Source organism: Amblyomma mixtum, chromosome 2, assembly GCF_055824585.1.
Source record: "Amblyomma mixtum isolate Tamu chromosome 2, ASM5582458v1, whole genome shotgun sequence".
Taxonomy (NCBI): Eukaryota; Metazoa; Arthropoda; class Arachnida; order Ixodida; family Ixodidae; genus Amblyomma; species Amblyomma mixtum.
The window spans coordinates 287,243,612-287,264,627 of record NC_143013.1 but is presented as its reverse complement, the minus strand read 5'-3'; the positions used below and the strand labels follow the sequence as shown (position 1 = coordinate 287,264,627).

General features: G+C 46.3%; 1 protein-coding gene across 1 annotated transcript; it reads left to right on the top strand.

Annotated features, from left to right (window-relative positions):
- Window positions 1-1,003: 1,003 nt before the first annotated feature.
- Window positions 1,004-20,539, top strand: LOC149364377 (ubiquitin-conjugating enzyme E2 L3). Its single transcript, XM_089574315.1, has 5 exons — window positions 1,004-1,082; window positions 1,233-1,287; window positions 4,199-4,294; window positions 10,595-10,781; window positions 19,256-20,539. Exons 2-5 carry the CDS (start codon window positions 1,261-1,263, stop codon window positions 19,408-19,410), a joined length of 465 nt encoding a protein of 154 aa, XP_089430441.1. The 5' UTR covers window positions 1,004-1,082; window positions 1,233-1,260; the 3' UTR covers window positions 19,411-20,539.
- Window positions 20,540-21,016: the final 477 nt, after the last annotated feature.

Here is a 21,016-nt window from a genome sequence, read left to right as displayed (position 1 = left end):
ACGGCCCATAGTTCTGCCTGTTCTGCCCCACTTCGCCACACGCCTCTAGAGTCTCTGGACTAATCCATCCTGGTCATCCAACCTTCTTCCGTGTTATCCGTACCGCATGATCCTCCGGGATCCTATATTCTAAGCTTTGTTTTGGAATCCGAAGCTTACTGGTACCGTTGCCATAATTAATAATAATAATGCTTTACTCATCAGCATTATTTTTACAAGGTGCTTTCTTGCACATTTAAGCAATAAATGTTGGCTTGTGAGCGTCACTGGGCAGTCAAGCTATAGAAACACTGCTTACAGAAAAAAAAAATCAAAGTGCCTATTCGTGACAAATAAACGAACAAACAGCCTTTATACAATGCAAATATGCCGATTGTAGTGCTCACTATGCCCACTCATACGTATAGGACGCGACAAAAATGTACTCATAAATGCACTCATACGTTACACTCACTATAACATTCAGAAAACATGCTATTCACATGGAACACTAAATCTAAATCTTCCTAAGGCCCCTTCGCGGCAGCGCTGCTCAGAGAGAAGCCCTGTTCATGCGTGCTTAATGCAACCTCGCTGGAAGCTTCACAGAAGGAGATAACGCTTCCCATCTCCTACTGAAGGGGCATACAGCACCAGGTTCTCTTTAGCAAATCTAGCAGATCAAGTGACGCTCCGCCAAGTCCTGAATTGCACAAGAGCAGACTAAGCTCTACGCGCATTTCCCGTCCCGAACTGCGGTAATACGGTAGGTATAAATTTTCTAGAGGCATTTCTTGCGACCATAGCGGTAACGCGCTGACATAGCGGCCGCTTGGCGGTGGAACACGCCAGGCATATTTTTTAAAAATCTCATTTGTATCTCACCGAGGAGGCTAACGAGGATTTCTTTTTGCTCCTTTATATCACAAACCACGCTTCAGATATTATCTGTCGTTTTCCTTCCTCCTTTCTTTTTTCCTCTCCTTTCTTCCCGGAAGACGCACAATCGAATTGATAAGACAAGAATTCTTGTATAAGCCGCGCCTTTTAGTGTACGTGGTATTGCAGCGTTGGCTGGACGCCTTTCAGCATTGTGCGTCCCTGTGAGTAACTGCTTCATTCGTCTTTTTGTATTCAGATTTATACCTTTCGGTCTGGGAATAATTTGTCAAAACGGATCTCTGAGGGCCGCCTCTTGGCTATCTTGGCTAACTGGATTTTTCTGACACAATCTTGTCTACACTCACCACCAGGCGTCACCGGCTTCTGGATCGTTCGAAAATGGCAGCGACTAGGCGGCTGCAAAAAGTGAGTCATTTTCCTCCATCTAACTACGTTTCCGAGCGTCGTAAAGCCACGACAGCATGTGTGTTTACAACATTTGTCTAAAGTGCTGATGTGTGCGTGGAAATTGTTCGTTCCGACGTTCGTCATGCGTCATTTTGCCCGGTTTCCTCTTCGCGGCGTCTCAAAAAGTAGGCCTAGGCTACGCTATCGCGGCTGTGGGCCGCACCGCTGCCCTGAAACAAAACGTTTCTCGGCCTTGCTTTCAGTTGCCGACCTCTCAGTGTTCACGAAAGGTGTCACATTTCTGCACGTCGCCAGCTGTTTAGATGCCGGATAATATTGATCGCTCTGCTCCAATAGCCGCTGCATCACTTCGAGCGTCATATCTGTCTCAAAAGAAATCTTGTAGATTGTTTTATTTAACTACGTTTCCCTTGGGCTCATCTTCATTTTTTTCTTTCTGTCGCATTGAGAAAACTAAGTAACCGTAAACTCTGCCTCTCAGACGCGTTAAATCGTTGATTGGTTTGCCTGCTGAATTCATTGCTTTTGGAAGCATACATTCATGCGTTTGCGCTCTTTCTAGCGATTTTGAAAGCTCCGTTATAACCTGGTTTTAAAATACGCAGCAAGCACTAGCCTTCTACTGCCATTTGAAGCCGCATCGCCGTCGTACTTGGAAAACATCCTCACGGAAACCGGTTGCATGTGATTAATTCCTTCTGTATTTTAATTCTTTCTTTTTACCCCGAAGAAACTGCGGATCATAACTCGGAATTTTGCGTTGAATTCCTCCCGTTTCGTGTCTACACGCATTGCAATCCGATCGGTAATCGCCGGCGGCTGACGCTTTCGGGGGCGTTGAGCCTGGGCTAAATATAAACGCCTCCCGGCGTGACTCGGAGCAGAGCTTTTGCTCCTGGCTTGTCTCGTCTCCTTTCGTACCTTTCCCTCACTTTAATGCTGACTTTGGGCACCTCTTGTGTCCGCGTCGGTGTCGTGGCATTAACATTCTGTTGGTGTGTGAGTTTCAGAGATTGATAGTGACGTGAGCCCATCCTTTCTTTGTTGCAAATTTAGCGAGTGAGTTTTTGAAATCATCAAATGTGGCCTTCGGGAAAGTGAAATGCAACGAAACTAACGTGAACCTCACAGAAAAACTAATTTAAATTGATTCTGTAAACTTCGCCATGACTTATTTTCATTTTCCTGCTAATGGGGATTGTATTCAAGTGCGGCTGTTTAGGGGGCATCATTTTTCACATACAACCACAGCTAGGCCTGAGAAGATGACATGCAAAGAAATACAGGGTTGGTGAACATTGATTTTTCTGTCTTGTAGTCATGGGGTGCATTAGATGTCAACCTCAGAGCGAAACTATTTATTTTGAAATTTACGAACAGCCACCACCATCCTTTGAACCATAGATCTGTCCTAGTTAGCCTCTTTGATCATTACAGTGTGTCTGTTATTGCCACAGCGCACAGCAGCTAGATAAATGTACCAGCACTACTTTCCTCAGTTCTCGACGAAAAATTTGGGGATGCTTAAGCTTAGCCTTTAAGAGTAGAATGTGACAGCGTTATTGGGTCCCGTTTACATCACTTGCTCAGTTTCCTTATACCTAATAGCATACTCTAACTACGCATCTACGCGTCAGTACATGTCTCAAAAGCCGCCGCGGTGGCTCGTTGGTTATGGTGCTCGGCTGCTGGGCCGAAAGACGCGGGTTCGATCCTGGTTGTAGTTTCATTTCAATGGAGGTGAAATGGAAGAGGCCCATGTACTATGCAATGTCAGTGCACATTAGAGAACCCCAAGTGGTTGAAATTGTCCGGACCCTCCACTACAGTGTCTCTCATAGCCCAAGTCGCTTTGGGATGTTAAACCCCATAAACCAACCAACCACAACCACATGTCTCGAAGACAACTAAGTCAAAGACTGCAACGCATTCATAGCCGCCGCGATGGCTGAGTGGTTATGGCGCTCAGCTGCTGACCCAAAAGACACGGGTTTGATCCCGGCACCAGTGGTCGAATTTTGATGGAAGCAAAATCCTAGAGGCCCGTGTACTGTGCGATGGCAGTGCATGTTAAAGAACCCCAGGTGGCCGAAATTTCCAGAGCCCTTCACTACGACGTCCCTCATAGCCTGAGTCGTTTCGGGACGTTAACCCCCATAAACGCATTCACTACGTCCACCTTTATTTAGCTTGGACAAACGACCCGATGTAGCCTATGGGCAGTGTGCCTGTCTTGCATTTCGAAGGTCCTGGGTTCAATGGCCACCCAAGAACAAGTTAACCCAATTTTCTTTTCAGCTCAATTTTATTACTGCTTAGTTTCCGTCAGTATTTTTGCTCACGGCTAACGACGGCGATAGCATCGGCTTTTTTGCGACACAGGACCCTTTACGCTATCGCATTAATACAGCTGAATGTGATGGGCCATCGCATTCAGCATCAGAGGCGTGTTTACTCACCACTGTGCTCCTCAAAATTATGTTGTCACTTGACACGACTCTTCTGATTGGAGTCACTCCTGTCAGTATGCAACTGTTCATCTTTTTTTTTATGCAGAAATGCATTGTAAGCCTTGCATGACTGTTTATCACTTGTGTGTCTGCATAGTAGAACTCGTCAAGAATATAACAAAGGTCACGAATTTGTTTGAAAGTGTGCTCTGCATACATGTGCTGATGCAGGAAGGAGGACCGGCTATTTATTTCCAGATGAGCTTAGACAGAAGTAGACGACGAAGAAGGAAATATCTTCAGTACAGTGTAGGGCTTGCTGCTATGGCAAATTGGTGGGAGTGCATTTCTTTGCACCCAGCATTTTGAGTGTCTTTGCATTCTTTTCTTCTTTTTTTAAGCTGCTTTTACATTGTTTGGACACATCAGCACAGCTGACTTTTCACACGCTCTTTCAGGAACTCGCAGACATCCGTAAATCGGGAACAAGAGCCTTTCGGGAGATCCAGGTGGATGAGAGCAACATTCTTACATGGCAAGGCCTGATTGTGCCTGTGAGTATTGGTGCAATCATTGCAGAATTTTTTTGCAGTCACCAAATAGAAGCTTTTATGCTTTCTCGGTACTACTACTCAGTAGAATAGTTTGGTGCAGTCTTGCACTGTCCAGCATCTAATCACTCTCTTTTGAAGATTAAAGACATGGGCGTGCTTAAAATGCTTCGGCTGTATTATAAATAATGTTGTGAAATGGCCTTTCTTTAGCCTATTGCATCATGCCCAGAACTTACATTTCATTCTATGAAACTTTAGCGCTCGACTGTTTATGCTAGTGAGTAACCAACCACCTTGCATTTGGTGCATTATGGTTTAAGTTGCTGCTGCACCATTAACCTTTAACTATTACCACTACTGCCTCCACTGTTCAGTCATTCGTCAAACAAGCTGTGGAGGCGTGTGTGTGGATGATGACCAGAGTCACCATGGTGACAAGAGTCATTCGGTTCAGTTCTTGCTGGTGACAGAGGATGGTGACAAGCGTCATTGCGATCAGTTCTTGGTGTTACTGCTCTTGGAGGAAGGGTGGAGCTCAGCAGTTCGCAGGGAAACAAAATATACCGTGCAGTGGTTTTTCATGCCTGGGTCACACCTAATCATCATTCAAGAACGAGAGCAAAGCTTTGATTTTTTTGTGCTCACAATCTCTGCTTAATTCATGCCTTCTGAATGCTTCACTGCACAGCCTTCACATATAACTACAGGTGAGGAAACTATTGGAAAGATGTAAAGCATGTGTGCAGTGCGATTTCCATGTGCCATCATATTGTAGTGCCTGTGCTTGCGACCTTTTTTTCTTGTCTTGTCCGTGTTGCTGCTGCGCACTGAAGTATGCACAACCAACTAGCCAGCCATTACGTATATCATATCTGCAGCACCTGTAAAAATAGCCCTTGATATATTTCTTCATTTCATTGAAAGCATGTTTTGGATGCCCCGCCGCGGTGGCTCAGTGGCTACGGCGCTCGGCTGCTGGCCCGAAAGACGCGGGTTCGATCCCGGCCGCGGCGGCTGAATTTCTTGAAGGCGAAATTCTAGAGGCCCGTGTACTGTGCGATGGCAGTGCACGTTAAAGAACCCAGGTGGTCGAAATTTCCGGAGCCCTTCACTACGGCGTCTCTCATAGCCTCAGCCACTTTGGGACGTTAAACCCCAATAAACCAAACCATGTTTTTTGGATCATGATCAGTTTATATTAGTGCATGAGTAGGCTATTACTTAGATTCTAACTATTCAGGAGGAGGCCCCAGTGTCGAATATTGAAATCTGATCCCCTCAATTGGATTCCTTGGAGTGAATTTGATACCTTTGTAATTAAAATGAATGTCGCGGTGGCTCAGTGGTTATGACGCTCGGCCGCTGACCCGAAAGACGCGGGTTCGATCCCGGCTGCGGTGGTCGAATTTTGATGCAGGCGAAATTCTAGAGGCCCGTGTACGTGGCATGTCAGTGCACGTTAACCCCAGGAGGTCGAAATTTCCGGTGCCCTTTACTACGGCGTCCCTCATAGTCTGAGTCTCTTTGGGACGTTAGACCCCATAAACCAAACCAAACCTAAAATAAATGTGGTTGCAGTGTTAAAGACAAGCAGTTCCTAATTTTCTGGCAACCATATATGTAATAGGCGTCAAATCCTTATATCCACTCTTAGTTTTCTTCACTACTCATATTGTATCTCCATACATGTGTAGAATGCTTCCTGAGAGGTGCAGGGAACTTCTAGAGATGCAGGTGACTCAGGTTTGAAAGTGTTCTAGTACAGGGGTGTAAATTGAGGGACATTATTTAATTTTAGTTCCCAAAAAGCAGCTTGAGTTGGCTTTAAAGCAAAATTATAGTCTAATTAGTAGGCACATAATTTAGCACATGAAATGCCTTTGAATCCAAACAACATAAGGCCCATGTGCATTTCCTATTTCCTGTAGGCAAATAGTGTAGAGGCGAATTTCTTTGGAGGAGAGATTCGAGAGGCCCGTGTACTGTGCGATGTCAGTGCACGTTAAAGAACCCCAGGTGGTCGAAATTTCCGGAGCCCTCCACTACGGCGTCTCTCATAGCCTTAGTCGCTTTGGGACGTTAAACACCATAAACCAAACCAAAAGCACTGTACTGATTTCAGCGTCCTGTGCCAATTCACTTGACTACACCTACCTGTAGCAGAAGGCGGATCTACTTTTTCGTTTGCTAGGTGGGAAGCACTGCCTTCTTTGATTTCAGCCTGGTTCATTTTGCTGCACCAATCTCCTCCAAAAGGATGAGGAATGAGCAAGCTTATTACCAACCTTTATTTGCCTTCATTTACAAAAGAAGTACCGGAGTCTGTGCGGAGGATATCTTCTTACTGGTCTTGTCATTCCGAATGGATTGCAGCTACAGCATGAAACTGGAGACAGTGTTAGTTTTCACCTGAGCAGAAGTTTTTTGATGAATGTGAACACACTCGACTGCTGCAACTTTAAAATGTACTGCAAGCCTCCAGGACGTGATGTTGGGATGCAGCTTGACTGAAGCTCGCATGGTGTACACACCACCTTGACCCCTTACAGTACTTTGCCTTTTTGCCACTCGTGAGGTGAAACAAGCTTTTAACTTCAGGTGTAGATGTGTAGACTTTTAGTGAAGTAGCAAGCAAACTGCTATATTTACTGTAGTCTGTTACTTGGCCTGGTCATTTGTCGGAGTGGATTTTTCCGATATGGTTTTGGGACGATAATGAAACAAGTGGGCACTTCATTTTTTTTTATGCGAAGCATATTCAAATCAAATCAAATCAAATCAATTTATTCAAACATCCTGAGATGCTTAGGGGCACGGACAAAAAGCCAAAGGTGGCTTGACGAGGTCCGTGCCCCTTACAAGGCATACAGTGGAATACGCAGAATGTTTCAAATACAGGCAGTGAATTTTCAGAAAACGCAGAAAAAGCAGCTGCCCACTAGGCAGAAAACGAAAGGCAAACAAAACTTTAGGTGTCCGGATCATGAAAAAAAAAATGTAGTGCACAAAGCTGGCTAAGTATAAAAAATGCACGGCACGAAAGTGAAGGGAAGAAAAAACGAGAACAAAACAACACACATCTCTGTAACAGTGCTTATTTCACAAACAAAAACAAAGAAATTCACTTTATCGCCACGTACAATTCTTTTGATTACAGAAACATGCTGCGTAGATCCCTGAACGATTTGTTGAGGACGTCTCGGTTATCATCACCGGAGAGTTCGTTCAGGATAGCTGGCAGACGATATTTCAACATTTGTTTCCCGTAATTTGTGTGGCATACATCCACTTTCCATTTTTCCGGATTTCGTGTACAATACACAGGATAGTTCGCAGCAAGTGCGGCTAGCACTGCTAAAGAATTGTCGTGTTTAATTATTTCTGATTTGTAGTGACGGATTAGTCTATAGGAATATAAAGACTCTATACTGATTATGTTAAATTTCTTAAACAATTCGGCTGTGTGTGAGTAACGAGGGACTTTTGCAATAATGCGGATAGCACGTTTTTGTAAACGCAAAAGTTTATTAATATTATCAAGTGTTGTGGTTCCCCAGACAAGCGCGCCATAATTCATAACCGAAGAAAAAAGGGAATTGTATAACAATACGTTAACTGATGTAGGAAAAGATGAACAGTAGCGACGCAAATAGCCAGTCGTACGCGAGAGCTTCCCGGAAAGGTATGTAATGTGGTCGTCCCACGACATATTTTCTGAAAAAATGACCCCTAGTGTTTTAAAATGGGGAACCACTTCAATTGTAGTGTTGTTTATTGCAAGGGATGGAATAGAAATATCTTTTTGACGTGGATGAAAGATCACTGCTTTTGTCTAGAGCTAGAGCTACCACTCACGCCGTCGCCGTGGGACCCCCACGTGACACCGTGACGTCACACCACGTGACATCGGATGAGAGAGCCGGCCTCCACCTCGCGCCGTCGCCGTGGGACCCCTAGCCGTCACGCCACGTGACATCGGATGAGAGAGCCGGCCTCCACCTCGCGCCGTCGCCGTGGGACCCCTAGCCGTCACACCCGCGCATTCCCGCGCATTTCGAACGCGCGTTCACACTCGGTGTAGGTGAAACGCTCGCTCCACCGGGCAGGCGGACGCGGCTTCCGTGGCAATCCAGGCGCTCACCCAACGCGCGTCTCGGGGTTAGTCGGCGTTCCGCTGTAGCCATGCCGTTGTCTTCCCCCACGACGAAGGCTTCTAGTGGTTGTATTAAAATGACCAAGTATACAACCAAGGAAAGCCATGTATTACCAAGCCTAGCCACTAATATGCTTCGCATTCCCCAGGCTTAGCCAAGCTGAGCCTCAGCAATTTTATTTTCTTTTCTTGTTGGATTGGTCTAGGTTGATCTCTTAATTGGCTGTGAGAACATCTAGTGCTTTTATGGCAACATCTTGTTGAAGTTGGCTTCCTTCATGTCACATTTCTGCACATGATTCTTTGGTGATTTCGTAAGATACATGCTGTGCTTTGTAATTTGGCTTTCATTGTGTAATAACATTCACCAGTTCAGTTCTCTAACGCGATTCTTTTGCCAGTATCGTCTGCTTGAAATCAGCTATGAACGCAGCTGTAACATAGTTGTACTTGCTTTTTGCCATTCCCATCGACTTCTACTATGTTCCGTAAACTTCATAGGTTTGCATTTATCAGGCTGAAGACTTCAGCATTGTCCTTGAAGATGTAGCTGCATGGTAAACTTTCAACCATCATAAAGTGTGTCGCCGTCAGCATTGTATGCTGCTCCCAAAAGCTTGCACATTTACTTGTTGCCATGAAAAGATGTTTCTGGTGGGCCAAAGGGCTTACCGTTGCGGCATGTTCCCGCATGTGGTCATTTACACACTGGTCGGTTTGGCCAGTGTACAAACGGCCACAGGAAAGTGGAATGTCGCACACTATACACTCCCAGCATGGTAGGATCCGTGTTTGGTGCCTCTTCTAAGAGCCCTACTTCTTCTGACTTCCATCAACCTGCTTGCACAACAAGCAGTGTAGAAAGACTGAAGTGCAATGTGGATAAAGTCGAGAGCATGCATGATGAAACCATTCACATTGCATGGCTGATTAAAGTTTACAGTGAACTCTTAACAGTCCAGAAACTTGGTTCAGAATGGAGCCCGCTATTCCATGCGCCGCCTATAGAAGCTCCACTGTACGCTGCCCACCAGGCACTTTCAAAAGTTCACTTGGAAACGTAATTGCCTCTTTTCATCAGTCGTTACACAGGTGGCCAATCATGTTTGTGGCTGTGGTTTTTAGTTTCTGCCAGCTCCCTCTGATTACTTCTGTGGCAGTAGCAGAAAAGGTATGCCCTTATATAAAAGTGAGCACATTCATCACATAGCAGTAGTCCGGGAGAAGTTATACCGTAGACATGCCCACAGCCCTCGCAGACAAGTGTAAGGAAGCCAGCTATGAAGTGCGGTTAGTTTCGTTGGGTTTGTTTCACACGCTGCTTAGTCACTTCAGTAGTGGAATGTGCTTTTCTTTTTCTTTTTACCGCGCCCTTTGCACTGCACTCCTTATGTGCACACAGTCTCTCGTCTCGAGTTGATGCAAAATTTTGTGTTGCCCACCATAACATCGCCCACTAGAAATCAGTAGAATTTGGAATATGTAAATTCTGCCGAAAGTTGCAGTTCTTCACCATGCTCCCAATGCAGCAACAAGTGAAACGCTTGATGAAGTAGCACGCTTGATAAAACGTGGATACTCTTGCTTGCAGTCAAAATTGTTGTGAAAACACTCAACAAGCATTGCGTGACATCAGACATGTCTACATTTGGGGTTGCTGTCCTGCCAGTCTCCCACTTTTGTAGTCTAGGTCAGTTGAAAAGTGCTGGAAAAAAACACAGAAATATGTAGTGCTGGTACTCAAGTGAAGCCTTCTGGTAGTTTTTAGGCATGAGAAGGTAAAAAAAAAAATGGAGTGGAATGTGCTCAAGCTGTGCAGTCCCAGTCATGTGGTGGATCAAGCTGGGAACACATAGCACGCGTCTTCGGCAGTTTGCGAGTGTTTCAACACTCATCTAGACAGAAGTTGTTGAACCTGACTCAAAGATTGATTGTGTGCGAACAAGTTCCCAATGAGAGTGATGTAGAAAAGTGCTGCGAGTGGCTGATGCAGAGCTAGCACTCCTCCTGGGAATACTTGGTGAGCCTGGCACAAGTGGCCTGCGCTGTCAGTTTTTCTGGCACCATTGTCGCCTTGGTGTTCCGCCCAGCTGTCAACTGTGGATGCCCGTAGAGGTGCGAAATCAGCTTTCTTTTTTCTTTTGCAGGAGAACAGCCCATACAATAAGGGAGCGTTCCGGATAGAGATCAATTTCCCGGCTGAGTACCCATTCAAGCCACCCAAGATCACCTTCCGCACCAAGATCTACCACCCCAACATTGATGAGAAGGGCCAAGTGTGCCTGCCCATCATCAGCGCCGACAACTGGAAGCCGGCCACCAAAACTGACCAGGGTGAGGAAACTTCATCTCTCTCTCTCTCTCTCTCTCTCTCTCTCTCTCTCTCTCTCTCTGCGGCGATAGCTCCTTCGTAAGCAGTACTTTGAGGGCTGGCCACCACCACTTTTGTGTGAAAGTTGCCGTAGTACCCATCATGTTACACATTATGCAACGAGATGCAAGTGGGAGTGGAACTCAACTCTGAACCCTGTGAACTGAGTTTTCTTTAGGTTGTCTACAGTTTGAACTTAGAGGCAGCATGAAATTTTCAGATAGTATGTTAGTTTGCTGACCCTAACCTTTTTCACTAGTATGCCATGGAGAGTTATAAAATTTTTGCTTTGGAACTTTTTATTAGAGGAGCAAGAAACCCTGTGTAGCGCCATTAACAGGGGAAAATTACTTAAGCCAGCAAGGCTGCAATAGTCAGTGGGCCATCATTCGCTCTGCTGCACATATAATTCTCACAAATACACTGCAGCATGTACAGTGAAACCCCGTTAACACATAGTTGGCGGGGACGCGGGAAAAGTACGCACTATCCGGTAGTACAGCTTAACTGACTGGTACAAATCTGCCATTATTCACGATCCAAACGAAGAAAAATTCAGGCACAATAAATTTCTCACAAATACATGTATGTATGTGCACTTTGTTTGCTGCCAACCATAAATCGTCATTTTCGGTTGCCGCCGCAGCGGCCATGCGGCGACAACAGCAGTCTCAAAATCTGTGAGACTGGGGGCAAGCTTTTTCATGAGGACCACCTTGACAAACGCCCTCGTAACCACCAATGCTTGAACAGCTTCCGCCGCAGTAGGGCTGAAATCTGATGTTGCCAAGTCGTTGCCGCTATCTTCGTTCACAATGCCCTCATCGCCCTGTGTTGGCGCAACAGTGGCAACAATCTTGCTGTCGACCTCACAGAACATTTCGAAGTCGACAGCGTCCGCACTGCCCTGTCGCTCCCCACACCTCAATCATCGGCGGGATCGCTTGTGCGCTATGAATTTCGCCCGCGCGAAGCAATTCTGTACCGTAACGGTTCAAGCGCTTTAAGCTTCGCACAACACCAGCTCGGAACAAAGAATGCCACCACAAAACGTGCGCTGACAACTCGCTGCACATCGAGAATGCAACCATGGCACTGCTCACTGGCGAGGTCACATGGGCAGGGTGGACAGTGATGGTTACTGCGATAGGGCTGGCAACGATATTACTCAGCGATGAGTTCGCGCACAAGAACACTGAAGTGACCGATACTTCATGGGCTCCTCATTGACGTGGACATCGCTGCACTCATGGAACATGGTCGAAATGGCATTGAATCGACGGCGCATAGTACCGGTGGTACGCCCGTTGATAACACTTTTCGAAAAGGCGGAAAACATATTAAGCGGTAGGCATTTCATGAGCCACTACGCCTTAAGCAGTCAGCCAATACATGGTTCTCAATGGTGGCTAAGCTAGGGAATTCTCACAACTACATCAGACATAACTTCCCCAGCGAAAGTACGAGACCCCAGGAGAAGAACACAGGACAATGCTGTCCTGATGTCTGATGTATACGAACTAGCCCACTTGGGTACCTTGTCTCACAACTACATTTTAGCCGACACTACCTGGTAAGTGGGTACGTATTAACGAGGTTTCACTGTAATTTCATACCTTGAAATGACATCGTGATGGGGGTGTTTTGAACAGGAGGTTGTTTTACAGATTCCAGGATGAAAATGAATAAATGAAGAGCTTCACACAAGGGAGGATTGGCATCTTGGTTTTTTTGGGTTGGGAGGCAGTAAACCTCAACATTACACAAGTCACATCATGGGGGGTGGGTATGTGGTAGCCCGTGTTCGATGTCACAACAAAGAATGGAAGTATTTGCAACATGAAATGGACACTGTTTATTGGTTACACAAGCAACACATCGTGTGCGATATTGCAATGCGAGTATAATTAAAGCACGATAATTCAAGCGTCACGGGGACACCAACAGTTTGCGCTAGGTTCCCCTAACTTAACCCTTTGCCTGCTGTCTTCAGGGTTGCCACGTCTGTTGGCTTAGAAAGCACCCCTCCATTTCCTCGCGAATTACCACATTGTTGTAGTCCAAAGCCGTGTTCTGATTTAGATTGTTGCCTTCCATATGCTGTATAAAATTGTGTATGTGTTCATTCTTCCTATCTAAGCGATTCATATGATTCCAAAATTTCCCCTGACCATCCCTATTCTTTTCTTTCACCTCTGTCATCCAGTGAGCAGGAGGAGGGGAAAAACTTTTGGCTGTCGCTGTTCCATGCGCCCATTCAGTCAGCAGTTGCTTGGCTTTTGGGTCTGTGCTGGGCAGGGCAGCCTCCCAAAAGGAGAGTGGGGTGGAGGATAGGTGGTCGGTGCCATGGGCGTCCGGAAGGGGGGGCAAGGGGGGGCGGTTGCCCCCCCCTTGGAATTACGGACATTATTTATGCCCTAGTAGAAAACAACTACAAACCTACCGCCTCCCCCATCTCCAGACATCGGGTGCACCCCCCTGGAAAAAGTTCTGCGGACGCCCTTGGTCGGTGCCCTGGTGAGTCTGAGCATTCCCGTTGGGAGTGGAAGAGTGGGGGGCTGCTGCTTGTTGGGAGACATCCAGGATATTGGTACGGAAGGAGAGGTGTTTGTGGCGGAGGTTTGGGAAAATGGGCGTCTAAAGCTGGGGCCAGGTTATGACGTCCGCTCTGTCGAGGGATTTGTGTGGGGTTGGGGTAGTTGTGCTTCTGTGATGTTCGTAGTGTTCAAGGATGATTACATGTTAAATGTTCTATGGGTGGGGGTGTTGTCACATTGCTCTCTTCGTCTGTAAATCCTCTGCCCCTGGTGTCCGGCAGGTCATGTCTCAAGCGAGTGTGTGGGTGCACTTTTTGCCAGGAAGGGAAGCATGGTGTCGTGTCCAGACAATTCAAATGAGAGGAAGGGTGTCTATGGAATGCTGTTAGATGTTGTGTTGCGCCTGTTTTGACACAGTAGAATCTTGATTATACTGTCACGAATTGGGCGAGACCCCGAATTCGTGTGAGCCAAAATAAGCAAAGTCGAACGTGAGAATGAAGCACAGTTTATTTGGCTCAGTTTTTCTCATCCAGAAAAGTGGGTTATACTGTTACGTAAATGTCGGGCACCGAGCACCGGAGACACACGACGAGCATCTGGGCAACTAATGGAGCATACAGGTCGGATCCAGAGATTGGCGAATTCTTGTTGGACAACAGCCTGTATAAGGGATACTGCAGGGGCACTGTCCGGTACCGATAATTGGGAAACTGTGGGAGACACTGCCTCTAGTTCTGGGCGTACAAGTCGTGTCAGGCTGTCGGATGTTGGCAGGGAGCACGGTTGGGATGAGTCTACGCAGGACGACGTTGCCGCCGTGTTCGGCAACCACGTGAACTGGGGGGGAAATACGGCGGCTTTTCGCTTGTTCAAACCGCGGCATTCTTTTAAGATTGCGTCAGCCGTTCCACAGTCCTTGTACACCAGCAAGTTGAAGACGTCGACTGCAATTCCCTTGAGAACGCGACCGACTTAGTCACTTTCTGACATGGCGGAATCAACTTTCATGCAGAGGGCTAAAATGTCCTGAATGTAAGACACATATGACTCTGTGGACGATCGTGCGTGGCATGCAAGCTCCTTCTTCGCAGCCAGCTGACATCCGAATGGCTTACTGAACAATTCGGTAAGCTTCTGCTTGCACAGGTCCCAACTGGTCAGTTCTTCCTCGGTCTCGAACCAGACCCTTGCGGTGCCCGTCAAGTAGAAAATGACATTGGCCAACTTCATCGTCTGGTCCCACCTGTTGTGTGTGCTCACACGCTCGTACAGCGAGAGCCAGTCCTCGACGTCCACGCCATCAGTACCGCAGAATGTGCCCGGGTCTCGAGGGTGGGCTAGGACGACAGTTGGCATGGCAGGCGCGACGGTAGCGATCGGCTTGTCGGCGCGTCAGCTCGTCGGGTCAGCGGCATGGCGGCTCAAACCCGCGACCTCCACCAAGAGATGTTACGTCAATGTACGCACACAAGGAGTAGTCACTGAGGGATGCTGACAGCAGCTCAGTCGAAGCACTGTCGGCCAACGGCGCACAGACCACACTTCGTCCTCTTCGCGCTCCATGCACGAGCCCAGCACTGTCTTCTTCGTTGTCCACTGACAATACTTTGTACCTTCTTGGGTTCGATTTCGCCGATAAACTGAGCCTGAAAAGCATGAAACCATGTCACAGTTTCATCGCTCACACTGCCGCCACTAACGGTGCAGCACAAAACGTCAAGGGCATTGAGTTTCTGCCACCGATAGCAGCGTCTCCCAGCCTTCAATGGCCAAATCCTCGTTCGACACTTTGCTACTCGGGGGTGCGACCAGTGTCGTCGTAAATCCACATTTGCGAAGACATCTCGAGGTTGTGTTCACGGTCACACTGTCCCAAGACACGGCCAAATAATTAAATGTATCTAGCAGACTTATCCGCAAATTCTCCTCTTTGCGATCAATCTTTGCAAGAAGTGTCCTCTCTAAAAGACCCTTAAGGTGGAGTTTTGCATTCTGGATTATTCCGGCGTCCAGTGGCTGTAGGTTGCTTGTCGTGTTCGCAGGCAGGAACATGGCGGTGACATTGTTTAATGTCACTTGTTTGGGTTGGGTGGAGCACTGATTGATAAAAAGCAAAAATTTTCTGTTCTCTCCTCTCTGAGACCAGCCACGCGGGCCCACTGACTTGCAAGGGTGGTCAGTCACATGTTCGTATTATCCGCGCCGGCTTGAAAAACAGTTTGTATAATCCTGAGTGGTAGCGCATTCTATACAACGTAGGCCATCCAAGGCACTTTCAAAATTTGTGTCCCAATATTCAGATCAACCATAATCATTTCATCGGCCAGAGGCGTACGCCCGACATGCCTCTTGTGAGTCTGTTATGACTATCCAGGTTTTGATGTCCTCATTCTCCGGGTTGGCAGAGATGCAGCGGATGGCAGGGTAAGGTGGTGCCTCTTCTGCTGTCATGTTCGAGCGCGTGTGTATATTGAACCTGAGGTTTTTTTGTCGCCAGTCCGGCTCATGGCTTCTGGGTTGTCTGGGTACCTTGCAGCGTTTGTGTTAACATATGGATCTTCCTCAAATTGTCGCTCCAGCACCTCAGTTCAGGCTTGCCTGCTTCCTGCACTGTGTTAAGGGTTCATTTTCTCTTTCTGCTTTAATTTTCACATCTATGAGCTCGTGGATATGAAACTTGAGTTGTCAGTACATGTCCTGTTTTCTATCCTCTCCTCCTGACTATGCCCGGCCCTCTTATTTGCTCCGGGCTGCCTTGATGCCTCTATTCTGACTTCAATTACCTCTTTAATTTCCACATGCCACCAGCTTCAAGGCTTCTTTCTGCCATTCCAGTAGATCTTTTGTTTTAACTTTCCAATTTCTCTCCTGATAAAGCCAATTAGTCATTCCCCCGGTCTTTTGTTGCATATTCGGCTACCTTTTTCTCCACTCGTTCCACATATCCTTCACAGTTTGCTGGTCAAAATTCCACACCCCTTTGTCTACCTTAGGCACTGCAAAGCAGTAGCTGCATGTTTCTCTTCATGCCATGTCCCCACTAGAACAGCCTGATCATATGTCAGCGCTTTTTTTCTTTCTTCATTTGTGGATGCTTCTAACCTTAGCATCTATGTGCTGCAGAGAAGCCATCATGGTGGGAGACTTCAGCTGCATTCTAGCTTTCCATGTTGTGTGCCCTCAGGTTCAACTAGCTGTTATGTTTGCACATGCGCGTTTAGTGGCTATCTGTATTACGCAACCGTAATTTGTCGAAATTTTGAATGCAGTCGCCAGAAAATCGTGTTATCCACTAATATATGAACCGGAAGAAGAATAATGTAACTCTAGAGGGCATTTTTATTGTTTGCGATTTTGAGCACACTACCTGGGAACATATCAGCGAGGTTTTACTGTATTGCTCCTCTAGCTAGCTTTACTGAAGCTGGCTCGTGGTGTGCAAAACACCACATCCATCTCCAGTCGGGCTCTGTTTTGAAGGGCCGCCGAGGACAGATTGAAGTTGGCCTGTATCGATGGGTTACTACGTCTCAACAGCGTAGATCTTGCTTTCACTAAAACGGGGGGTTTTTTTAGGTCAGAAAGGGTAAAAAAAAAAATTTAGTGCACATGTCGCTGTCACCGGCCAATTCCACAAGTAAACTGTGGAGTTTCTGCACAGTTTTTTAGGCACAAATCCCAGGGGCTAGGTTACACCAGCCTTCACTTCAGAACGGTGATCGCAAAGTCCTTTTCATTATGGACGCCGCAAGCTTGAGTCGAATGGTGGGAAAAAACTTTAAATCAGCATCCCCAGAAAGAGCTGTGCAGTCAAGTTTTTATGAGGAGTAAAAAATTAAATGGAGAGGGTTGTCTACATCCCTTTAATGCAGGTGCAGATTCTAAGGCTTCAGTGCTCAGATTTTGAGACACTTCTGTGTCCGCACTGCAAAGCGCCCATGTCTTGGTGCACCCCTTGCACACTCACCAGGAGCACCCACTCAAAACCAGCCATGTCTATAAGTGCACATTACGACCACATAGGTAGGGGGCTGGGTGCATGCATGTTGTCCAGGCAAGCTTGGAAGAGGTTGTAGACGAAGGAGACAACCTTGGCGGGGTGCATGGACTTTGTTGGCTGTTGGTAGGAATGCGTTTCTGCAGTACTTGCACATGACTTTTTGCACATGCATGTTTTTTTCCTCTTTTTCCATCCGGTGTTGTTATAGATAGGTCGCTGTATCCTCGTTCTCGTGTGGTCGGCATGCTAAATTTTGTGACTGACATTGTCTTCCCTAGAATTGCAGCTGATGCCACTGGTGTTGCTTGCAGCAAAAGATATCACAGCAGCACATTAACTGAGGCCAGCTATATTAAAGAAATGCAATCATGCCTTGCTATTATTGTGATAGCTTAGTGGATGGAGCTTTTGGCTGCTGAGCACAAGGTCACAGGTTCGACTCTTATCCATGGTTACATGGGGCAAACAGTATTTTGTATATGTATCATATATTTTACTTTTCAAAACTGAATCAGATAGGCCTAATACAGCTTGCGTTGCATGAGTGAATCGGGTTGCATTTCGCGAGTAATGATTTAACTGTGCGCAAGGAGCTGCTTGTAGAGGATGGCAGACCATACTGTTTTCTCCAGCTTGACGAAAGGTGACATTAATTACTAAGCCAGATCCAGATAAAATGCGTGACTAAGCTAGCATTGCTAGAAGAGTGCAACACGTTAACTTAGAATATAGAGAGGTTATCAAAATCAGCTTTAAATAGGTGTGGACCAAGAGGGGAACTACTCGTTCAACTGCACAAGTTGAAGAACAACATTGCAGTGGAAAGAGCATCTTTCTAAAGATACTTCTATAAAAGCACTTGGCACTGCAAACAATACCCGTCAAGCGACACGGAAGGTGTCACTCTTGTCACTTGCAGAAGAGCACAGTCATGATGTGGTGCAATCACTGAACAGACTTTGCTAGCAGAGTGGTAATCTCGCCGGTAATGGTTTTAGAGGCACAATGCGTAATGTACAAATAGAGCACACACAAATTTAATTTACTTGTCCATTGTTTTTAAAACATATCATCATTATGGCATCGATGAAGCAAGGTGACAAAGAAACAAAATCGGATACAGCTGCTTTCCACGCCACCGTGTTCTTTGTCAGGATTCTGGATAGGCTAAGAAGTAGTCTTGGTCAGCTTCAACATGCAATAGCTTGAAATGATAGAAACTTTTTTTTTTTGTTCTCAAAAAAATTATTCGCTATTTTTGTGTTACTACACCAAGCAATGATTTCTCACAAGTTTTTGCTTCCTCGTGTATATTTTTTCAAAAATACCGCTTGTTGCGTAACTTTTTTTTTTAGTACGAGTGACACTCTGCTTCCCTGTTGTACATCAGTAGCCTGAAGTGTCAAGGTGCCTGAGCGCATTCCCCTTCCTTAAGTGCACTTAACTTGCGTGCTGAACAGGGATATTAGTACACAATATAAAATCTGCTCATAAGATTGTTAGTTTGTTGAAACGTATTTCATTATTTCAAGTAGTTTTGGGTTCCTATATGGGGCTCAGGGGTTAGGGAACTCTGCTTCGAAGCCCGAGAACGCGAGTTCAATTCCAGCAGTGGTGGCCATGTTTTTGATGGAGGCGAAACGCAATGCGCCCATGTGCTATGCAGTGTTCGGCCACGTTAAAGAACACCATGTGGTCCAAATTAAATCCTCCACTGTGCCATTCCTCATAGCCAGTGTTGCTTTGGATCACTAAACCTCATCGACCATATCGTATGCCAACCTCGCATATTAGAATACTCGCTTATCGGAAATCGTGCTATTTCCACACCTTTCTGTTTTCTCATTAAACTCTATCTGTAACCCCCCCCCCTTTTTTTCAACTCTTCTGTGTGCAGTTATTCAAGCCCTGATTGCACTAGTCAACGACCCTGAGCCAGAGCACCCGCTGCGCGCGGACCTTGCTGAGGAGTACAGCAAAGATCGGAAGAAGTTCCTCAAAAATGCCGAGGAGTTCACCAAGAAGCACTCGGAGAAGCGGCCGCCCGACTAAAAGGAAGCCCAGAAGCCGCCTAGTGCGCATGCCAGACACCCTGTTGCAACTCTAAATGTGCTGCTCATGGGCGGAAAGAGAAGCGGAAAAAACAGGGGCACAAAAAGAACCATGGGTGTTTAAAATTCCTTAGCACTGGTTTCATTTGAGGTGTGCTTGTTCTCTTCTAAATCTCTCAAACCATCTTGTGCGCTTACACATGAAAAGTGTGAATGCTTGATTTCCCACAGTTGGCTCACTTGCCGAAGCCTTGTGCAGCCAGATGTGGGTCTACTTCCTTGCTTCCTACAAGTTTGCAGCAGGCTGCCTCAATGGTGGTGCGCTTTTATTTGGTCCTCCTCCACGCAGCGCAGCAGCAGGTTTGCTATGATGCCATGCTTAGCTTAGCTCAGACACCACTGTTTACAGTTGTTCACCTGGATTCAATTGTGCTTCGTAATTTATCTGAATTTGTGGCTCTTGATGTCTTTTTTTTTTTGTCTCATTTCGTTTGTACAAAAGGATAGGCGAGCCTTCATTGGCTTTTTTTTTTCCCCCCTTTTCTCCGTACGGAAAGTGGGCACTTTGGAGGTGCACGCACATCTAGGCAATTTGCGAGGGTAGCTTAAAGTTATTGCCGACCTAGGAAGACTGGAGAGGCCCGTTGGAGCCTGTAATATTTTCACTTGTCGTTGCACCTGTGGTGGTGTGTTGGCACGTGGAAGACGAGTGGAGGTAATCCTTTACCTGTCACGAACTCGGTGCTTGCCTTTCGTGATACCCAAATGGGTAGGTAGCATGTGGTGCAGCACTCTCTTGGCCTTAAACCTTTGGAGACACATGCACAACAGCACAAATAGCTGTGTGTTAACTGCGACAGAGAGAAGCAGATAGGGCGTGACCTTAAAGCCTGTGTTTTCTTTAGACTTCCCCTGCCACACCTACACTCTTGCTAGTGTCGTACGGTGATGACATCTTGACATAGTTTCTTGATTGACTTATTGATTGTTGTTCTCTTTTGTATGTTGTGATAAGGTAGGCCTCTCTTGTATTTCGTGTGATGCGTATGTTTAATCTGAGCTTATTATTTTTGTTTTTTACAATTTCAAGATAGACAAACACGAATAAATCATTGATTTGTTTTACTGTGGCTGTCTTGTCCTGTGTGCTTTTTGTCTGTGTCAGCGTGATATGGACTCTGCACTCAAGGTGTAGTCTTAGGGAAGAACTTCAAGTTTGGCACATTTCAGTTTGCCTTGGTACAGGCTGCAGTGGCTTTCTTATTGGTGCGATGGATAACCAATTTGGCCATGCCACTACAAATGTCCATAGAATAAAGTCAGTTTCACAGCTCCCTATGCACGCTCACAGCCCAGCGTGACCGGAGTAGTGGTTGCGCGAACTAGTGGTGCTACGGTTGAGCTTTGCTTCACGCTGTACAAGTCGTCTGTTACTGCTGCTATGCAGTTGCTGCGTGCAGATTGCTGGCACGCTCGTGTTATTTCGCTACAAACATCATTTTTTGAGTTTTGTTGTGTTTGAGTAAGCCAACATTTTCAGGGCAACTCTTCGCAATGCTTGTTTATTTGTTCCAAGCACATGCACAAATAAGCGGTCGCGATTATGC

Coding starts and splice junctions, on each gene's coding strand:
- LOC149364377 (XM_089574315.1), top strand. CDS start 1,261: ATGGCAGCGACTAGGCGGCTGCAAAAA. Junction 1,288..4,198: donor CGACTAGGCGGCTGCAAAAA/GTGAGTCATTTT, acceptor ACGCTCTTTCAG/GAACTCGCAGACATCCGTAA. Junction 10,782..19,255: donor GGCCACCAAAACTGACCAGG/GTGAGGAAACTT, acceptor TTCTGTGTGCAG/TTATTCAAGCCCTGATTGCA.